The following is a 16,869-nucleotide window of genomic DNA, read 5'->3' as shown; positions in this document are numbered from 1 at the left end:
CAGGCAGGGGCCCGGCCAAGAGCCTGGCCTGTGGGGTGGCGGAGGGCGGAGGAGGAAGAACAGACGGATTTAAAAAGAGGAATACAAGAGTCGCAGCTGCGCATGTGCGGGCCGAGGGTTTCTGCGCGTGCGCATGATTTAGGGGGCGGGGTGTTGAGGGCAGAGTGGCGAAATCCTCCTTTAGGTCGGAAGGGTGCGCGTTGGGGGAGCAGCGGCGCATGCGCGCAGAAACGGCGGGAAAGGCGGGGCGTGAGTTGCGTCGCTGGGCGTCGCGCGCGACCTTGGGGCTGAGCAGTTCTGAAAAGGCCGGCGGGGATCGCCAGGTTACACGTCTGACGGTTCTTCCACCTCACTTTCACCTTACTGATTGGACCGAAGGGCCGGGCAAGGGCTCCGAGGCCAGGATGCGGGTGACTTGGCCCGGGGGAGCCCTGAAGCCGTGATCGGTCTGGGGTGTGAGAGGCCGGCCCCCGACTCCCCGAGGTCACAAGGTCACAAGCTGCTGGACGCCCTGGGCCGTCTGGAGCCGAGGTATCAAGTAGGCCGTGAGTTCCCTCCTACCCTCCTTTTTTCTCCCGGGGGACCTAGGAAGCTGCCTTCAGTTCTTGGCCCCCTGAATCAGTTGGGGCAAAGCTCTCGCCCGCTCTTCTCAACGGCCGGCCATCAGCCCCAGCTCGTTGGCGAAAGCAGCAGTCACCGGACTGTTAGGGACCGCTCCGTCCGCTCCTCGAGGAACCTGGACACCAGCTCCCAGCTTTCCTTTCTGAAGGCTGTGGTTTCAGGGAAGGAGGTAAACTGAGGCAGATGGATATTGCTGGGGTGCCTGAACACCTCCGTGGGCATGAACCTGGGAGAGGGGTTGCTGGGCAGTGATGGTGTAGGGGTCACACCTTGCGCCACCGCCAGGGCTTCTCTGGTCCTCGGGGAAGTGGCTAAGATGGGTCTGACAGTTCTTTTCCCTGCGCCTGTCCTACTCCTGTATTGTGGTTTCCATTTTTGCTATAGAATGTCACCTCCCTGTCCCTCCCTTGTAGATACTCTCCATTCTTTTTGTAATTAAAGTGTTTTTTACAATGATATATCTAGATATAGATTTATTTTTTCATATAACAAACCTTATTTTTAAAGAAGTTTTAGATTTATTTTTGACTCCCATGGACTTTTTTGGGGTTTTTGCATTTGAGATAACGTGTGTTTTATCAGTTATGGAAAATTCTCAGGTTTACCCTTTTCAGATATTTTTTCTGCATCATTTTCTCTCCTTTCCTTCTGGAACTCCAATTAAACATTTGTCAGACCTTTAAAACTTTTTTTAACTTCCTTTTTTTGGTTAAAGATTTATTTTATTCATTTCTCCCCACCCCCGTCGTTGTTTGCATTTGCTGTGTCTGCTCGTGTGTGCCCGTCTTCTTTTCAGGAGGCTCTGGGAACCAAACCCTGGACCTCCGATGTGGGAGGGAAGCACCAAATCTTCTGAGCCACCTCCAATTCCTGCTTTGTTGTGTCTCTCATTGGGTTTTCCTGTGTCTCTTGTTGCGTCAGCTCACTGCAGCTGCCATTTGGGTCAGCTCGCTGTCTTGCTCATCTTCCTTAGGAGGCACCAGGCACCAAACCGGGGACCTCCCATGTGGTAGGCAGGAGCTCGAGCACTTGAGGCATATCTGTTTTCCTAACTTCCATTTTTAACTTTTTCATATTTTCCACATCTGTATCTCTCTGTGCTACATTCTTGGTTACTTTTCTGGCCTATTCTGGCCTATCTATTTCAGTGAACTGTTTCTTCAGTAAAATCTAATCCTCTTGTTAAACCCATTCACTAAGCTTTTTTATTTTTTTAAGGAAGTACTGGGCATTGAACCCAGGACCTCATATATGGGAAGCAAATGCTCAACCACTGAATTACACCCACTCCCCTCCACTAAGCTTTATTCTGGTCCATTGATCTACTTGTTGATCTTTATGCCAGTTTTTCAGTGTCTTAATTTCTGTAGGCTTATAGTAAGTCCTGAAGTCAGGTAGTTTCAGTACTCCAGCTTTGTTCTTATTTTCAGTAGTGTTTTCTATATTACAAAGTCCCTTGTGTTTCCATATATATTTTAGATTTAGGTTGTAAATTTCCACAAAAAAAGTCTGGTGGAATTATGATTGGGATTGTGTTCAATCTGTAGATCAGTTTGGGAGGAATATAAATCTTAACTGTATTGAGCCTTTCAATCTGGGAACATGCTGTATCTCTCCATTTATTTAGGTCTTTTATTCTTTTTCACCACAGTTTTGTAGTTTCAATGTAGAGATCTTATAAATATTTTGTTAAAAATCTTCCCCAAATGGGAAGCAGATGTGACTCAAGCGATTGGGCTCCCATCTACAATGTGGGAGGTCCAAGGTTTGATTCCTGGGGCCTCCTGGTGAAGGCAAGTTGCCCTGTGCCATGACCTACCCCAACTGGAGAGCTGGCCCACGTGGAGTGCTGGCCCATGCAGAGAACTGGTGCTGCAAGATGATGCAACAAAAAGAGACATAGCTGACCAGGTAGCTGAGGTAGCACAAGAGATTGAGTGCCTCTCTCCCACTCCGGAAGGTCCTAGGATTGGTTCCTCATGTCTCCTAAAGAGAAGACAAGCAGACACAGAACACATAGAGCAAACCAATGGGGGGGGGGGGTGTATGTGTAGAAATAAGTAAATAAATCTTTTAGAAATATCTTCCTAAGAATTTTATATGTTTGTTGATTTATAAATGGAATTGCTTTTCAAATTTATTTTCCAGCTGTTTGCTGCTAGTATATAAAAATACATTTAATTTTTTATTGACTTTGTATTCTAAGACCTTGATAAGTTTGTCAATTTTACTAGTGGTTTCATGGTTTTCTTAGAATTTTCTAACTCAACAATTATGCTATCAGCAAATAGAGAAAGTTTTACTTCTTTTCCAATTTTATGCCTCCTCTTTCTTCCTCATTGCTCTGGCTAGGACCTGCAGTATAATGTTGAATAGAAGGGCAAGAATAGGCATGCCTACCTTGTCCTCAATCTTAAGAGGAAGGCATTCAATATTTCTTCATAGAGGATCTTGTTAGCTGTATGGTTTTTGTAGATGCTCTTTATCAGATTGAGAAAGTGCCTTATTCCTAATTTACTGACCATTTTTATTATGAATAGATTTTGAATTGCTGTTTTCTGAATGTGTTGAAATGATCATCTTATTTTTCCCTTTATTCTGTTAGAATATGAATTATATTAATTGACTTCTGAGTGTTAAGTCAACATTACATTTCTGGGATGAACCCCACAGGCTTATTATGTATTATCCCTTTTATATATTTGCAACCTTTGTTGAGGATTTTCATCTAATGTTCATGAGGATATTTACCACAATTAGTTTTTTTCTTGGTGGGAAATTTCTTTTTTCCTTTAAAATTTTTTTATTTACTTTTAATTGTGGTAAAATATACATAAAAATAACTTTAACCATTTTAAGTGGGCAATTCTGTGATATTAAATACTTTGACAACACTGTGTAACTTTCACCACAATTTCCAGACTGTTTTCATCGTCCCAAACCAAAACCCATACTTATTTAGTAGTAACTCCCTACTCCCCTCTCCTCCCATCCCTGGTAACCACAATTTACTGATTCTAAGTTTTTAAAAAGGTGTGGTTTTTTTAAAAAAGCAGTTTTATTGAGATAAATTCATATACAATAAAATCTTTTAACGTGTATAACCGCTGACTTTTAGTAAAATCAGGTGTCGTGCATTCATCACCACAAAAAATTTTAGAACAATTTCATTCTTCAAAAAGGAAAACTCTACACCCCTTAGCAGTCACCTCTTAATCCCTTTATCCTTCCCAAGCCTTACATAACCACCAATCTAATTCCATCTTTATAAATTAATTTATATTTATGTTTTCTATAAATGGAATCATACAATATGTAGTACTTTGTGTCTGGTTTCTTTCAGTTAGCATAATGGCGTTTTTTTTCCTGATATAAACATCTTGTAACAACATATATAACATTTGTTCAGGTTCAAGGGAAAACAGTCTTATATATACAATATTACCCATATTCATATTTCACATGAGGTTTTACTATGCTGTACAGTCCTATGTTGTATTTTTAGCTTTCTTTTTAATAATGTAAGTGGGAAGGTTTTTGATAAAGAATTCAATTTTTATAGTAGATATGGGACTATATAGTTTTTACATTTCACCCAGTGGCCATTTTGTTAAGTTGTATTTTTAAGGAATTCTCCCATTTCATCTGTGTTCTTAAATTTGCTGGCATAAAATTATCATAATATTCTATATTCCATTTAATGGCTGTAGGCTATGTGGAATAACACCTCATTAATTCCTGATATTGGTGATTTGTGTTTCTTTTTTTTTTTTTTTGGTCTATATCAGCCTATCTTGGGCTTTATCAGTTTTTGTGATCATTTCAAAGATCATTTTAAAGAACCAGCTTTGGCTTTGTTTTCTCTATTATGTTTTTCTTTCTTTTATTTTTGGTAAGGTTTATTTAATTAATTTTTTCCCAACCCCTTGTTATTTGTACTTGCTGTGTCTGTTCGTCTTCCTTGTTTCTTTAGGAGGCACCAGGAACCAAACATGGGACCTCTGATGTGGGAGGGAGGTGCCTAATAACTCGAGCCACCTCCGCTTCCTGCTTTGTTGAGTCTCTCATTATGTTTTCTTTTCTTTTGTCTCTTGTGTCAGCTCGCCGTCTTCTTTAGGAGGTACTAAGATCTGAACCAGCAACCTCCTATGTGGTAGGTGGAAGCCCAGTCGCCTGAACCACTTCTTCCCACTATTATGTTTTTCTACTTAATTTAATTATTTTCTGATTTTATATTTATTATTTCCTTCCTTCCTCATACTTTGGATTTACTTTGCTTTTGTTTTTCTAACTTGTGTAGGTCATCCGTTAGAGATTTTCCTCTTTTCTAATATAAACACGTAAAACTATTCTAGTCGTTTGATATGGTTATGAATTCCAAAAATAGATATTTGATTATGCTTGTAATCTGGTCTGTACTTGGGTGTGACTGAGTTATGATTGGGGCTTTGATTGGGCCATGTTCCCCTTCGTGGGTGGGGACTTGCAGATAAAAGACATGGCAAAAGACAGAATTTGAGGGTTTTTGATGTTGGAGTTTGATGCTGAAGCCTTAAGCTGGAGCCTCAGGAAGTAAGCTCATAGAGGAAAGAGACACAAGCCCCATGAAGGGAGGAACCCAGGAAGCCTGAACCCTCCCAGCTGTTGGCAGCCATCTTGCTCCAATACCTGAAAATAGACTTTGGTGAGGGAAGTAACATATACTTTATGGCCTGGCATCTGTAAGCTCCTACCCCATATATATATCCTTTATAAAAATCAACCAATTTCTGGCATTTTGCATCAGCACCCCTTTGGCTGACTAATACAGACTTTGGTACCGAGGAGTGGAGAAGTACTTTTGCTATTACCAAAATGCTGGAACGGTTTTATAAATGGGTAAGGGGTATTTTTTGGAGGAATTGTGAGATGCTTGGAAGAAAAGGCCTACAGTGCTTGGAAAAGACTGTTGATAGAAATATGGATGCTAAAGAGACTTTTTATGATGCCTTAGAAGTAAATGATGAAACTATTATTGGAAACTGGAGGAAAGGTGATCTGTGTTTTAAAGTTGCAGAGAACTTAGCAAGATTAACTCCTGGTGTTTCACTGAAAGTAGAATTTGAAAATGGCGAGCCTGGGCATTTAGCTGAAGAAATTTCAAAAGTAAACCTGGAGAATGTGGCTTGGCTTCTGCTCGCAGCTTATAGCAAAATGCTAGACGAGAGAGATATGCTGAGGACTGACTGTCAGACACAAAGAAAACAGAAACTGATTCTGGAATTTCCAAACCTCTAGAAATCAAACTCCCAGATGGAAGTGCACCATTGGAGGACTTAACTAAACTTGGAACTGGTAAATCAAGATTGAAGATGCAGTTATCTAGGAAAGTGTTGGAGAAGATACGGCCTTTATTGGGACATGGAGACTGAAATGACTCTAGACAAAGAAAGATTTATTGAGAAGCTCTCCCAATGGAGGGGGTCTGAAGAACAGACTTCAGCCCCCCCACCAGCATGGTGGGGGTCTGAAGAGAGACTTCAGTCCACTCCTGGAAGTGGGGGACTTGAATTTATACAGAACTTTCCTAGGCAGGGGAATGATAGTTGGTGGGAGGGGTTTGAGGGTCTGAGTGAAGTGCAGGGACCAATAGGAAGCCCTAGAGATGAAAGCTTTCCCTGACAGTGACTAGAAGATAATGGGTTAGGGAGTTATGGTTTCTTGGAATGCTTCAGGAGCAAATATTTCTTTGTTCTATAGGGATTTTATCTCCCTCTGATATGCATGTAGGGAAGGTTTCCATTTCCCTTTACTCTGGTCTCTATGTGGTTTCTTTATTTAATCTGTGGGGGAAGTGCCATGGCCTTGGACATGTAGGCTTATGGGGGATGGGGTTAGCCTTTTCCCAATAAATATCAGGGAAAACTAAGCTACAGCTTGTTAATTATTGCAAACCTCCAACAGAAAGACTTGTGGAAAGTCTCACTGTCTGATGGCTTGGACCCCTGTTTCCTGCATGCTAAACTAACAAGGTTTTTGAGAGAGCTGTATGAACAAAACCACTGTCAGCCTGGAATAAAAGGGACATGGAAAGGAGAGATTGATGGGGAAATGACTTCAAGAGGAAAACCATGGCAGCTGACATCTGGAATTAAGACGTCACCTTGGGTCAAGAGAGGAACCCCACCCCTGTGTACTAGAGGGTGAGTTTACCCCAGAAGTCTGAAGAGGGTGGATGTTCCTGCCCAATGTTCTGGGAGAGTTTTGCTACCCCAGGGTGCATAGAGGATGGAGCTCATCAACACCCAGATGCTTGATGAGGGTGGAGTCAAGAAAATGGCTGTTGGGCAAGAATATGGAAAGGACAGGTCCCCATAAGGCACCAAGGAGAAGAAACCATCATCTTAAGAATGGCTCTCAGACTGAAATTGAATGGAGGATGCCCTGCAGGTTTACTCAACTGTAGAGGATCCATTATTTGTTTCCCTTCCAATTTCTCCTTTTTGTAATGAAAATGTTTATCCTTTGTCCATTTGTGTATTGGAAACAAATAAATTGTTTTGTAAGGTTAGAGATCTATCACAGAAGCAGACAGGACTTTGCCCCAAGACAAACTGTATTTCTTTAAATTGATTGTGATATGATTTAGTACTTATATTGTTACTGATGTAAGGTTCTTTTTGAATATTATAATGTCTTTTTGGAATTACAGAGTGGAGTGTAGCAGTTTGATATGGTTATGAATTCCAAAAATAGATATTGGGTTATGTTTGTAATCTGGTCTGTACCTCGGGTGTGATTTAGTTATGATTGGGGCTTTGATTGGGCCACACCATTAGGGTGTTAAGTCCCCACCCCTTAGTGGGTAGGGATTTGCAGATAAAAGGCATGGCAAAAGACAGAATTTGAGGGTTTTTGATGTTGGAGTTTGATGCTGAAGCCTTAAGCTGGAGCCCTGGGAAGTAAGCTCATAGAGGAAAGAGAAGCAAGCCCCATGAAGGGAGGAACTCAGGAAGCCTGAACCCTCCCAGCTGTTGGCAGCCATCTTGCTCCAATACCTGAAAATAGACTTTGGTGAGGGAAGTAACATATGCTTTATGGCCTGGTATCTATAAGCTCCTACCCCATATATATACCCTTTATGAAAACCAATCAGTTTCTGGTATTTTGCATCAGCACCCCTTTGGCTAACTAATATAACTATACAATTTTCTCCAACCATTGCATAGCTGGATCTCACAAATTTTGATAGTTTAATCATTCTTCAGTTTAAAATATTTTATATTAATAATTTCCTGTATGATTTCAACTTTGACCATTGACCTATGGACTATTTAGTAGTGTATTTCTTTAATTTCCAAATATTCAGAGCTTCCTTCCTTAAATATCTGGTTGTTACTGATTTTAAATTTAAATTACATTGTAGCTATTAAATTAATTAGCGAATGTATTTGTTGTGATTGCAAGTCCTTGTAAATTTACTGAGACTTGTTTTATGGCCCAGCATGTGGTATTTATAAAGAATGTGTATTCTCCAGTTTGGGGTTTTATAAATAGCAATTAAGTCAAATCAGTTGATAACATTTTTTGGATCCTCTCTATATTTCCTGATTTATTGGTCCCTTTTCCTACCAATTAATGAGAGAGGGATGTTGACATCTACTGCCATGATTGTGGAATTCGTTTATTTCTCCCTTGGCTTCTTAAAATTTTTTCTTCATGTATTTTGAGGCTTGTTATTATGTTCATACACATTTGAAATTATTGCTTTCCTAATGAATTTTCCTTTTAATCATTAGCAAATGTCTTTATATCTGATAATATATAAATTAAACCTCTTTATCATGAGGTTTATTTTATGCAATACTAATGTAACCACTGCAGACTTCTTATGATTATGTTTGCATGGTATATCATTTTTCCATTAATTTACTTTCATTTGTCTTTGAACACCCTCTTACAGAAGCATATGATGGGTGTTGCTTTGTTATTTATTCTGACTGTCTTTGCCTTTTAATTGGAATGCTTAATCCAGGAACATTTAAGTAATTATTAATATGGTATTATGGTCTCCCATTTTATTATTTGTTTTCTGTTTGCCTGTTTTGCTTTTTTCGTTCCTGTCTTTTGGGTTGTTTGAATAAATTTTAGTAGTCTGTTTAATTTATTATCTTTATAGTTATAACTCTTTGCAGCATTTTTTTAGCAATTTTTCTTGGGATTGCAATTCAATCTTGGTAGTCTTTAGAGTTAACTTTAAAAAATATATATTTATTTTATTTATTAATTCCCCCTACCACCCCTGTAGTTTGCGCTCACTGTCTACTCTCTGTGTCTGTTTGTTGTGTACTCATCTTCTTTTTAGGAGACACCAGAAACCAAACCCGGGACCTCCTAAGTGGGAGGCATTTCCGCTCCCTGTTTGTTGTGTCTCTCAATGTGTTTCCTTGTCGTGTCTCTTCATTGTGTCATCTCATCGCATCAGCTCGCTGTCTTGCTCATCTTCTTTAGGAGGCACCAGGAACCAAACCTGGGACATCCCATGTGGTAGGCAGGTGTCCAACTGCTTGAGCCATATCCACTTCCCTTAACTTTTTAAAAAAAGCAATATTTTTGAGATATATTCACATACCATACAATCCATCCAAAGTACACTTCAATGGCTTTTGGTATAATCACAGAATTGTGTATTCATTACCATGAGTGTTTTCATTACAATGAAAAGAAAAACCCTGTACCCCTTAGCAGTCATTTTTCAGTCCCTCTGTCCTTCCCCTCACATACATATCCACTAATCTAAACCCATCTCTATGAATTTATTTATATTTACAATTTATATAAATGAAGTAAAACAATATACTGTACTTTGTGTCTGGTTTCTGTCCCTTAGAATAATTCTCTCTTTCATTTTTACAGTTGATGAAAAATTATTCATATAGTACTGTTCAGTACAGTCCATACTTTAGGTGCTTTTCAGCTCAGATCCAACCCTCTTTATTAACATCTTATAATATTAATATATATTTGTTCTGATTCATAGAAGAACATTCTTATGTTTGTACTATTGACTACATTCATTGTCTGCAACAGGGTTCACTATGCCACACTTGCCCATGTTTAGCACAGAAGCTTTTCTTCCAGTTACATGTACAACCCTAAACTTCCCCTTTCTGGAGTTAGCATTTTAGCACTTCACATAACATGTAGAAATTTTGCAACTGTATGGGTCCAATATTTGTGCCCCCTCCTTTATACTTTTCATATTATTAAATCTACATATACTATAAAACCCACAACTTAAGTTATAATGCTTAAACTTTCACATGTATTTTAAATAAATAAAGAGTAAAAATCAGTTTTTTTTTATGGTTACCCACATCTTTACCATTTCCAATACTCATATCAGGAAGCACATGATATCAATTGACTATTTATTTATTTGTTTCTCCCACCCCCTCGTTGTTTGCACTTGCTGTGTCTGTTCATCTTCCTTGTTTTTTTTTTTTTTAAGATTTATTTATTTATTTCTCTCCCCTTCCCTACCCCTTCCGCCATCGTTTCCTCTCTGTGTCCTTTCTCTTTGTGTTCTTCTGTGTCTGCTTGCATTCTTGCCAGTGGTGCTGGGAATCTGTGTCCCTTTTTGTTGTGTCATCTTGCTGTGTCAGCTCTCTCTGTGCGGCGCCACTCCTGGGCAGGCTGCATTTTTTTCACATGGGGTGGCTCTCCTTGCAGGGTGTACTCCTCGTGCATGGTGCTCCCCTACATGGGGGACACCCCTGCGTGGCAGGGCACTCCTTGCATTCATCAGCACTGCGCGTGGGCCAGCTCCACACGGGTCAAGGAGGCCCGGGGTTTGAACCGCGGACCTTCCATGTGGTAGACGGATGCCCTAACCACTGGGTCAAGTCCGCTTCCTGCCTTCCTTGTTTCTTTAGAATGTATGAGAAGCAAACCCAGGACCTCAGATGTGGGAAGAAGGTGCCTAATTGCTTGAGCCACCTCCTTTCCCTGATTTGTTGTGTTTCTCATCATTATGTTTTTCTTCTTGTGTCTCTTGTTGTATCATCTTGTGTCAGCCTGTCACAGCAGCTTGCTGTCTTCTTCAGGAGGCCCCGGTAATCGAACAGGGACCTCCCATGTGGTGGGTTGGAACCCAGTCACTTCACCCACATCTACTTCCCCCGATTGACTTTTTTTTTAAAGATTTATTTTATTTATTTCTCTCCCCTTCCCCCTTGTTGTCTGCTCTCTGTGTCCACTCACTATGTGTTCTTCTGTGTTTGCTTGCACCTTTGGTGGCACTGGGAAACTGTATCTCTTTTGTTGCATCATCTTGCTAAGTCAGCTCTCTGTGTGTGCAGCACCACTCCTGGGCGGGCTGTGCTTTTTTCACACGGGGCAGCTCTCCTTGCAGGGTATACTCCTTGCTCATGGGGCACCCCCACATGGGGGCACCCCTGCGTGGCACGGTATTCCTTGTGCACAGCAGCTCTGTGCATGGGCCAGCTCACCACATGGGTCAGGAGGCTCTGGATATCGAACCCTGGACCTCCCATATGGTAGGTGGATGCTGTATCAGTTGAGCCACCTCTGCTTCCCCCAATTGACTTTTATTACTTGGTTAAGATAGTGTCTGACACTGTAAAGGTACTGTTTTTTGGTTTGTTTGTTTGTAATTAATAAAGTATCTTTTTTTTTCCTCTTTTCCCCCGTTGTCTGCTCTCTCCGTGTCCATCCACTGTGTGTTCTTCTGCGTCCGCTTGTATTGTCAGGCAGCACTGGGAAACCACATCTCTTTTTTGTTGCGTCATCTAGCTGTGTCAACTCTCCATGTGTGCAGTGCCACTCCTGGGTGGTTGCGCTTTTTTCACATGGGGTGGCTCTCCTTGGAAGGTGCACTTCTTGCACGCGGGGCACCCCTATGCCTGGGCACCCATGTGTGACATGGCACTTCTTGTGCGCGGCAGCACTGCGCACAGGCCAACTTACCACATGGGTCAGGAGGTCCTGGGTATCGAACCCTGGACCCTCCATATGGTAGATGAATGCTCTATCAGTTGAGCCATGCCTGCTTCCCTAATAAGTATCTTGTGGGAGATACATTAACACTATGTAATGCCTTGTTCTTCATCAGACTTTCACTCTCTAGTGTTAACAATCATTGATAAGCCATTTCCTGAGCCAGTTATTCCTTTGACGGTTTCCAAATGATTTTCTGATTCCACCACTTATACATTTATTAGTTTGCATTCCACTGTAAAGAAGAGCTTTTACTTCTCTTTATTTATATCACTATGAATTCAAGGATTCTCATTTTATTCTATTGGTTCTCATCTGTTACTATTATTTTTATTATTATTTGTTTTGATGCTCTAATTCTCCCAGATCTGGCTGGTGAGAACCCCTTCAATCTGACTGTATCTAGTGTATCACCTTTTTAAAATGAAAATTTTATTTATTCTAAAAATTAATTTTGTTAGTATTTCTAGTATCACCTTTTTATTTTTACCAATTGATATATATTTTTCTTGATTATTAAAGTAGTGCTTATTTTTTTTGTAGACAGTTTGCAAAACTAATTTAAGAAGCAGAAAGGATATGAAAATACCTGTAATCCTAACATTTTCATATATCGATGTGTTTCCTTTCAGCCTTTTCTGTAATTGCATTTTTTTTTAAGATTTTATTTTTATTTATTTCTCTCCCCCCCCAATTGTCTTCTCTCTGTGTCCATTTGCTGTGTGCTCTTCTGTGACCGCTTCTATCCTTATCAGCGTCACCGGGAATCTGTGTTTCTTTTTGTTGCATCATCTTGTTGTGTCAGCTCTGCGTGTGGGCGGCGCCATTCCTGGGCAGGCTGCACTTTCTTTCGCGCTGGGCGGCTCTCCTTACGGGGTGTACTCCTTGTGCATGGGGCTCCCCTACGTGGGGGACACCCCTGCATGGCCCGGCACTCCTTGCGCGCATCAGCACTGCACGTGGGCCAGCTCCACAGGGGTCAAGGAGACCCAGGGTTTGAACCGCGGACCTCCCATGTGGTAGGCGGTCGCCCTATCCATTGGGCCAAATCCGCTTCCCTGTAATTGCATTTTTAAATGCAGTAGAGAAAGAACTAAGGATAAAGATTTTCATTTTAGTTTTGATTTTTATATCTATCATTCAATTATTATTATTATTATTATTTTTAAATATTTATTTTTTATCCATTTCTCTCCCCTTACCCGCCCTCCCCAAGCTGTCCGCTCTCCGTACCCACCCACTGCACACTCCTCCTTGACAGCTTCCATCCCCATCAGCGGCACTGGGAATCCACATCTCCCTCTGTCTCGTCATCCTGTGTCAGCTCTCCGTGTGTGCGGTGCCACCCCTGGGCAGGCTGCACCCACCCCCACACTGGGCGGCTCTCCCCACAGGGCACACACCCCATGCGGCAGGGCACTTCCTGCGCACATCAGCACCGCACATCGGTCAGCCCCACATGGGTCAGGGAGGCCCGGTCTGAACCGCAGACCTCCCATGTGGCAGGCGGATGCCCCATCCATTGGGCCAAGTCCACTTCCCTATCATTCAATTATAAACATTTTCTTGAGCTACCAAGAACTCTTTTTGTAAAGTGTATCTCACTGCTGATTATCCATGTGACTCAGGTGTGCCACTGCTGCCTTAAAGCCTACCCATTGTATCTGCTTTTGGATAGCATATCCCTGCCTTCCTGAAAGAAAACTTCAGCTCCCTCTCTCTTCCCCTCCTTCAACAGCCTGGATTTTTCTTTTCTTTTTTTTAGGACACTCCTTGCCTATTTCCTGGTAAAGGTTTTTGTGAGCCAACAAAAGGTCAGAATGCCAGGAGCGTGGAGAGCAAAGAGGAGAGCGGCCCATGATAGGAGGAGGTAGAGCATCTTCCTCTGGCTGGTGATAGAGCAGTGGGGGAGATAGACAGTGAATATATAAATCCATAGATAATAACATGAGGGGTAGGAGATGCTATGAAGAAAAATAAAGTGGGTAGGGTAGAGAGAGTGGTAGGTAGGTAACTGCTAATTTAGATAGGTGGGCAGGGAAGGTATTTCTGATGAGGTGATAGTTGAGCAGAGACCTGGATGTTTTGCAGATGAAAAACCAAAGCTCAGAAAGGTAAACAACTTCCCAAGGTTACAAGACAGATTCAGGATTAAAATAATTTTATTGATTTAAAAGCCCACTATAAGTGGTATCTCCATCCCTAGGTAGTATACCTCAAAGTTCTCAGCATCCCTTTGAGTAGGATTCCTGACTCTTAGCTTGGGCTGTGCCCATCCCTACCCTTGCATCAAAACATTTCTAAGAAGTAAAACTTTTACAAGAGATTTTTTTTTGTAATTTTAATTTCAGTGGTGGTAGGGACAGAAATGAAAGGTTCACTTTAAGGAGGCATTGGGGATTGATTTGGAACTCAGTCTTTCCTTGGCTCTAACATCTAAAATCAACAGTTTTTGGTATCCTTAAGGTCTACCCAGGAAGGCAACTTCTCCCTTGCGGAAGACAGAGCTGCTCCTGTGAAGACTGAGTCCCAGTCTTCAGAATCCTTGCCAACAAAAACTTTATCTGCTGAGACAAAGCTTTCTGAAAATGCCTCGGAAACCCGATCTTGGGGCACAAAGACTTGGTCTGCAACGGCCTTGGTTTCAGAGGCCTGGGCTGCACAAGCTGAGGCCTGGGAGACCCAGGCTCAGGAGGCTCAATCCAGGATGAGCCATTTTAAGCAAACCTCTGCAGGGGAGATGGAGGCTGCCTCAGACCTGAACAAGGAACCTTCAGCTGAGAAGATGCAGGTGACAGAGAAGGAAGAGGATGAGGTCCTTCCCTCCCGTCCATTCTGGTCTAACAAAATTGACTACATCCTGGCCCAGGCGGGCTACACCTTGAAGCCGTTCACCCTCTGGAGATTACCCCATCTGTGGCTTCATAATGGAGGTAGTAAGGCGGGGGACCACGACTTGGATCCATGTGGGGATAACGGGCCAGAGGCTTCAAACTCTAGGGTCTCTGAGACATGTAGAGGTTGGAGACTTGGTACTCTGAGCAGGACAGTAGCCAGGTGCCCAAGAGGGGTGGAGGCACAGGATAACTGAACATGAGGATGGTAGGGATGGAGGCCTGGGCCAGGGGCAGGGGTGGAAACTGGGTGTCTCTGTCTTCCAGGAATTGGGCCAGGGGACAGTTCACCTGGAATTGGGGGATTTGGAAGCAGTTGAGTCCTGATGCCTGGCCCTGAGGGAGATCACTAGGGGAAAGCATGTTTTCCTGGACCCCTGAAGAAGCCACTGAAAGGCTAGATGGTTTTCAGAGTCCCTCCCTGAATTCCCTGCACAGGCAGTTTTTTCATCATCTACGTCCTCATGCTGTTTTTGATCGGGATTCCTCTCCTCTTCCTGGAGATGGCAGCTGGTCAGGGGCTGCGGCAGAGCAGCCTTGGTGCGTGGAAGGTCATCAGCCCCTGGATTGGTGGTTTGGGTTATGCCAGCTTCATGGTGAGGAGCCCTGAGCTGCCCAGCCTGCCCTTTATATCCCACCTCCATCCCAACCCTTGCCCTGGCAGGGATCCCATGACTTCACATGGGTCAAGTCTCTCCAATTTCCCAGTCCTCTGACAATTCCCCTCCCTTTTCCTGCTCCCACCCTTCCCCCCCAGTCACCTCCTCCCTTGTCCCCAGGTGTGCCTCATTGTGGGCTTGTACTTCAGTGCAGTAACTGCCTGGAACTTATTCTACTTGGGTGAATCAATCCAGAATCCTGTTCCATGGGAGAGATGTCCCTTACTGAAGAACTCCAGTGGTTTTGGTGAGGAGGAAGAGAAAATGGAGGAGAAGGGGGAAACTGAGAAGTAGAAGGGAATTTGGAGGAGGAGAAAGGAGTGAGGAAGAATAAGGATGAAGATAGTAAAAGGAAAAAGAAATGGGAGGGGGAAGGTGAAGTGAGGAAAGGGAGGAGAGAATAAAGTAGAAGGGAGGGGTCATCCTGTCTAGCAGGTGTGTCCAAAGCCAGGTTCCCCCAGATCCTGAATGTTTACGGACGACACCTGCCACGTACTTCTGGTACCGCCGGACCTTGGAGGCCTCAGACAGCATTGATGGTGGTGGGCCACCGGTCTTCCATCTGAGCGTGCCCCTCTTTTTGTTCTGGTTTCTTATTGGTAGTATCATGATCAATGGGCTCAAGAGCACTGGCAAGGTGAGCCACCATTTTTGAACTCCTTAACATTCTCAGATGCTTTAGCCTTCAACTAATTATTATTTCTAATTTCTCACTTTCCCTGGCCTTTTACTTCCACTGGCCCCTGCTGAAAGCTGTCTTCTAACTCATACTAATTTCTGACTCAGAACTTGATTCCTGTTGACTGTTGACCCTACTGGTATCTGGTTGCTAATATGGTCCCCCTTTCGATTCAGGCAATGTATATCTTGGTACTGTCCCCCTATTTCATCATCTTCAGTTTACTCATTCGGAGTCTACTGCTGGACGGGGCATTATTTGGCCTTCAACATCTGGTGGTTGTCAAGGTTAGGTCTGTCTTCCTCACTCCCCCATCAGGTCTTAAGGGGCGCAGTAGCTGCCTGTTTTTAAGCCCCCCTTTCCCTGTTATCTTACTCCCTGTTATCTTACTTGTCCTCCCTACCCCTGACTTTTCTGTTATCTTCTCCTCTCTCTTTTATGAGACCCTTTATACTTGTCTTCTTTCTTTTAGATATCAGCTGTGTACTCCATAAATGTGTGGCACCAAGTGGGGATCCATGTTTTGCTTGCTCTGGGCCTAGGCTTTGGCACCATTGCCTCCTTCTCTTCGTACATGCCCCAGTCCAACAACTGTCTCAGTGACGCCTTTGCTGTGGTCCTGGTCAACCTGGGCACCATCTTGCTTGTCATACCAGCCATCTTCTCTGTGCTGGGCTTCTGGGCCACAGTCATCATACACCGCTGCAACGAGAGGTAAGGCCAGCTCCTTACCTGAGGATCCCAGCCCCGGGGAACACAAAACCCAACGACCCTAACCTTAAGGGTGCTGCAAAGACCCACGTTCCCATATCTCTACCTTGGGTGCACTTGCAAGGCTCTACTTCCTCCTATAACTAAAAATAGGAATAATAGAATCCCCTGTCATATAGTAACCTTCTCAGAACCCTTTTCTGACCCTGGAAATCCTCAACCTGAGAGATTGCAAGTCTTACCTCAGAGTACCACCATGGAAATATGTCAAAGATGGCAAATATTCTAGATTACTGCAGTCCCAGGT

At 42.9% G+C, this 16,869-nt stretch overlaps 1 protein-coding gene across 2 annotated transcripts in view; it reads left to right on the top strand.

The window, feature by feature from the left end:
* The first annotated feature begins 302 nt into the window (after positions 1–302).
* The window catches only part of LOC101428853 (orphan sodium- and chloride-dependent neurotransmitter transporter NTT5), a 34,635-nt gene continuing 18,068 nt past the window's right edge, over positions 303–16,869 (top strand). Inside the window, exons 1-8 of one of the 2 annotated variants that reach the window (XM_058280567.2) lie at positions 303–531; positions 13,385–13,489; positions 14,086–14,552; positions 14,952–15,109; positions 15,293–15,419; positions 15,634–15,809; positions 16,028–16,138; positions 16,324–16,565. In XM_058280567.2, coding sequence (XP_058136550.1) covers positions 13,440–13,489; positions 14,086–14,552; positions 14,952–15,109; positions 15,293–15,419; positions 15,634–15,809; positions 16,028–16,138; positions 16,324–16,565 — 1,331 coding nt within the window. In that variant the 5' untranslated portion in view covers positions 303–531; positions 13,385–13,439. Of the gene's footprint in view, positions 791–13,384; positions 13,490–14,085; positions 14,553–14,951; positions 15,110–15,292; positions 15,420–15,633; positions 15,810–16,027; positions 16,139–16,323; positions 16,566–16,869 lie in introns of both variants that reach the window. The other variant, XM_058280566.2, reaches the window with a different exon arrangement.

This window comes from Dasypus novemcinctus, chromosome 18 (assembly GCF_030445035.2).
Source record: "Dasypus novemcinctus isolate mDasNov1 chromosome 18, mDasNov1.1.hap2, whole genome shotgun sequence".
Taxonomy (NCBI): Eukaryota; Metazoa; Chordata; class Mammalia; order Cingulata; family Dasypodidae; genus Dasypus; species Dasypus novemcinctus.
The sequence above is the reverse complement of the archived record's forward strand: the minus strand, read 5'-3'. Positions and strand labels throughout refer to the sequence as shown.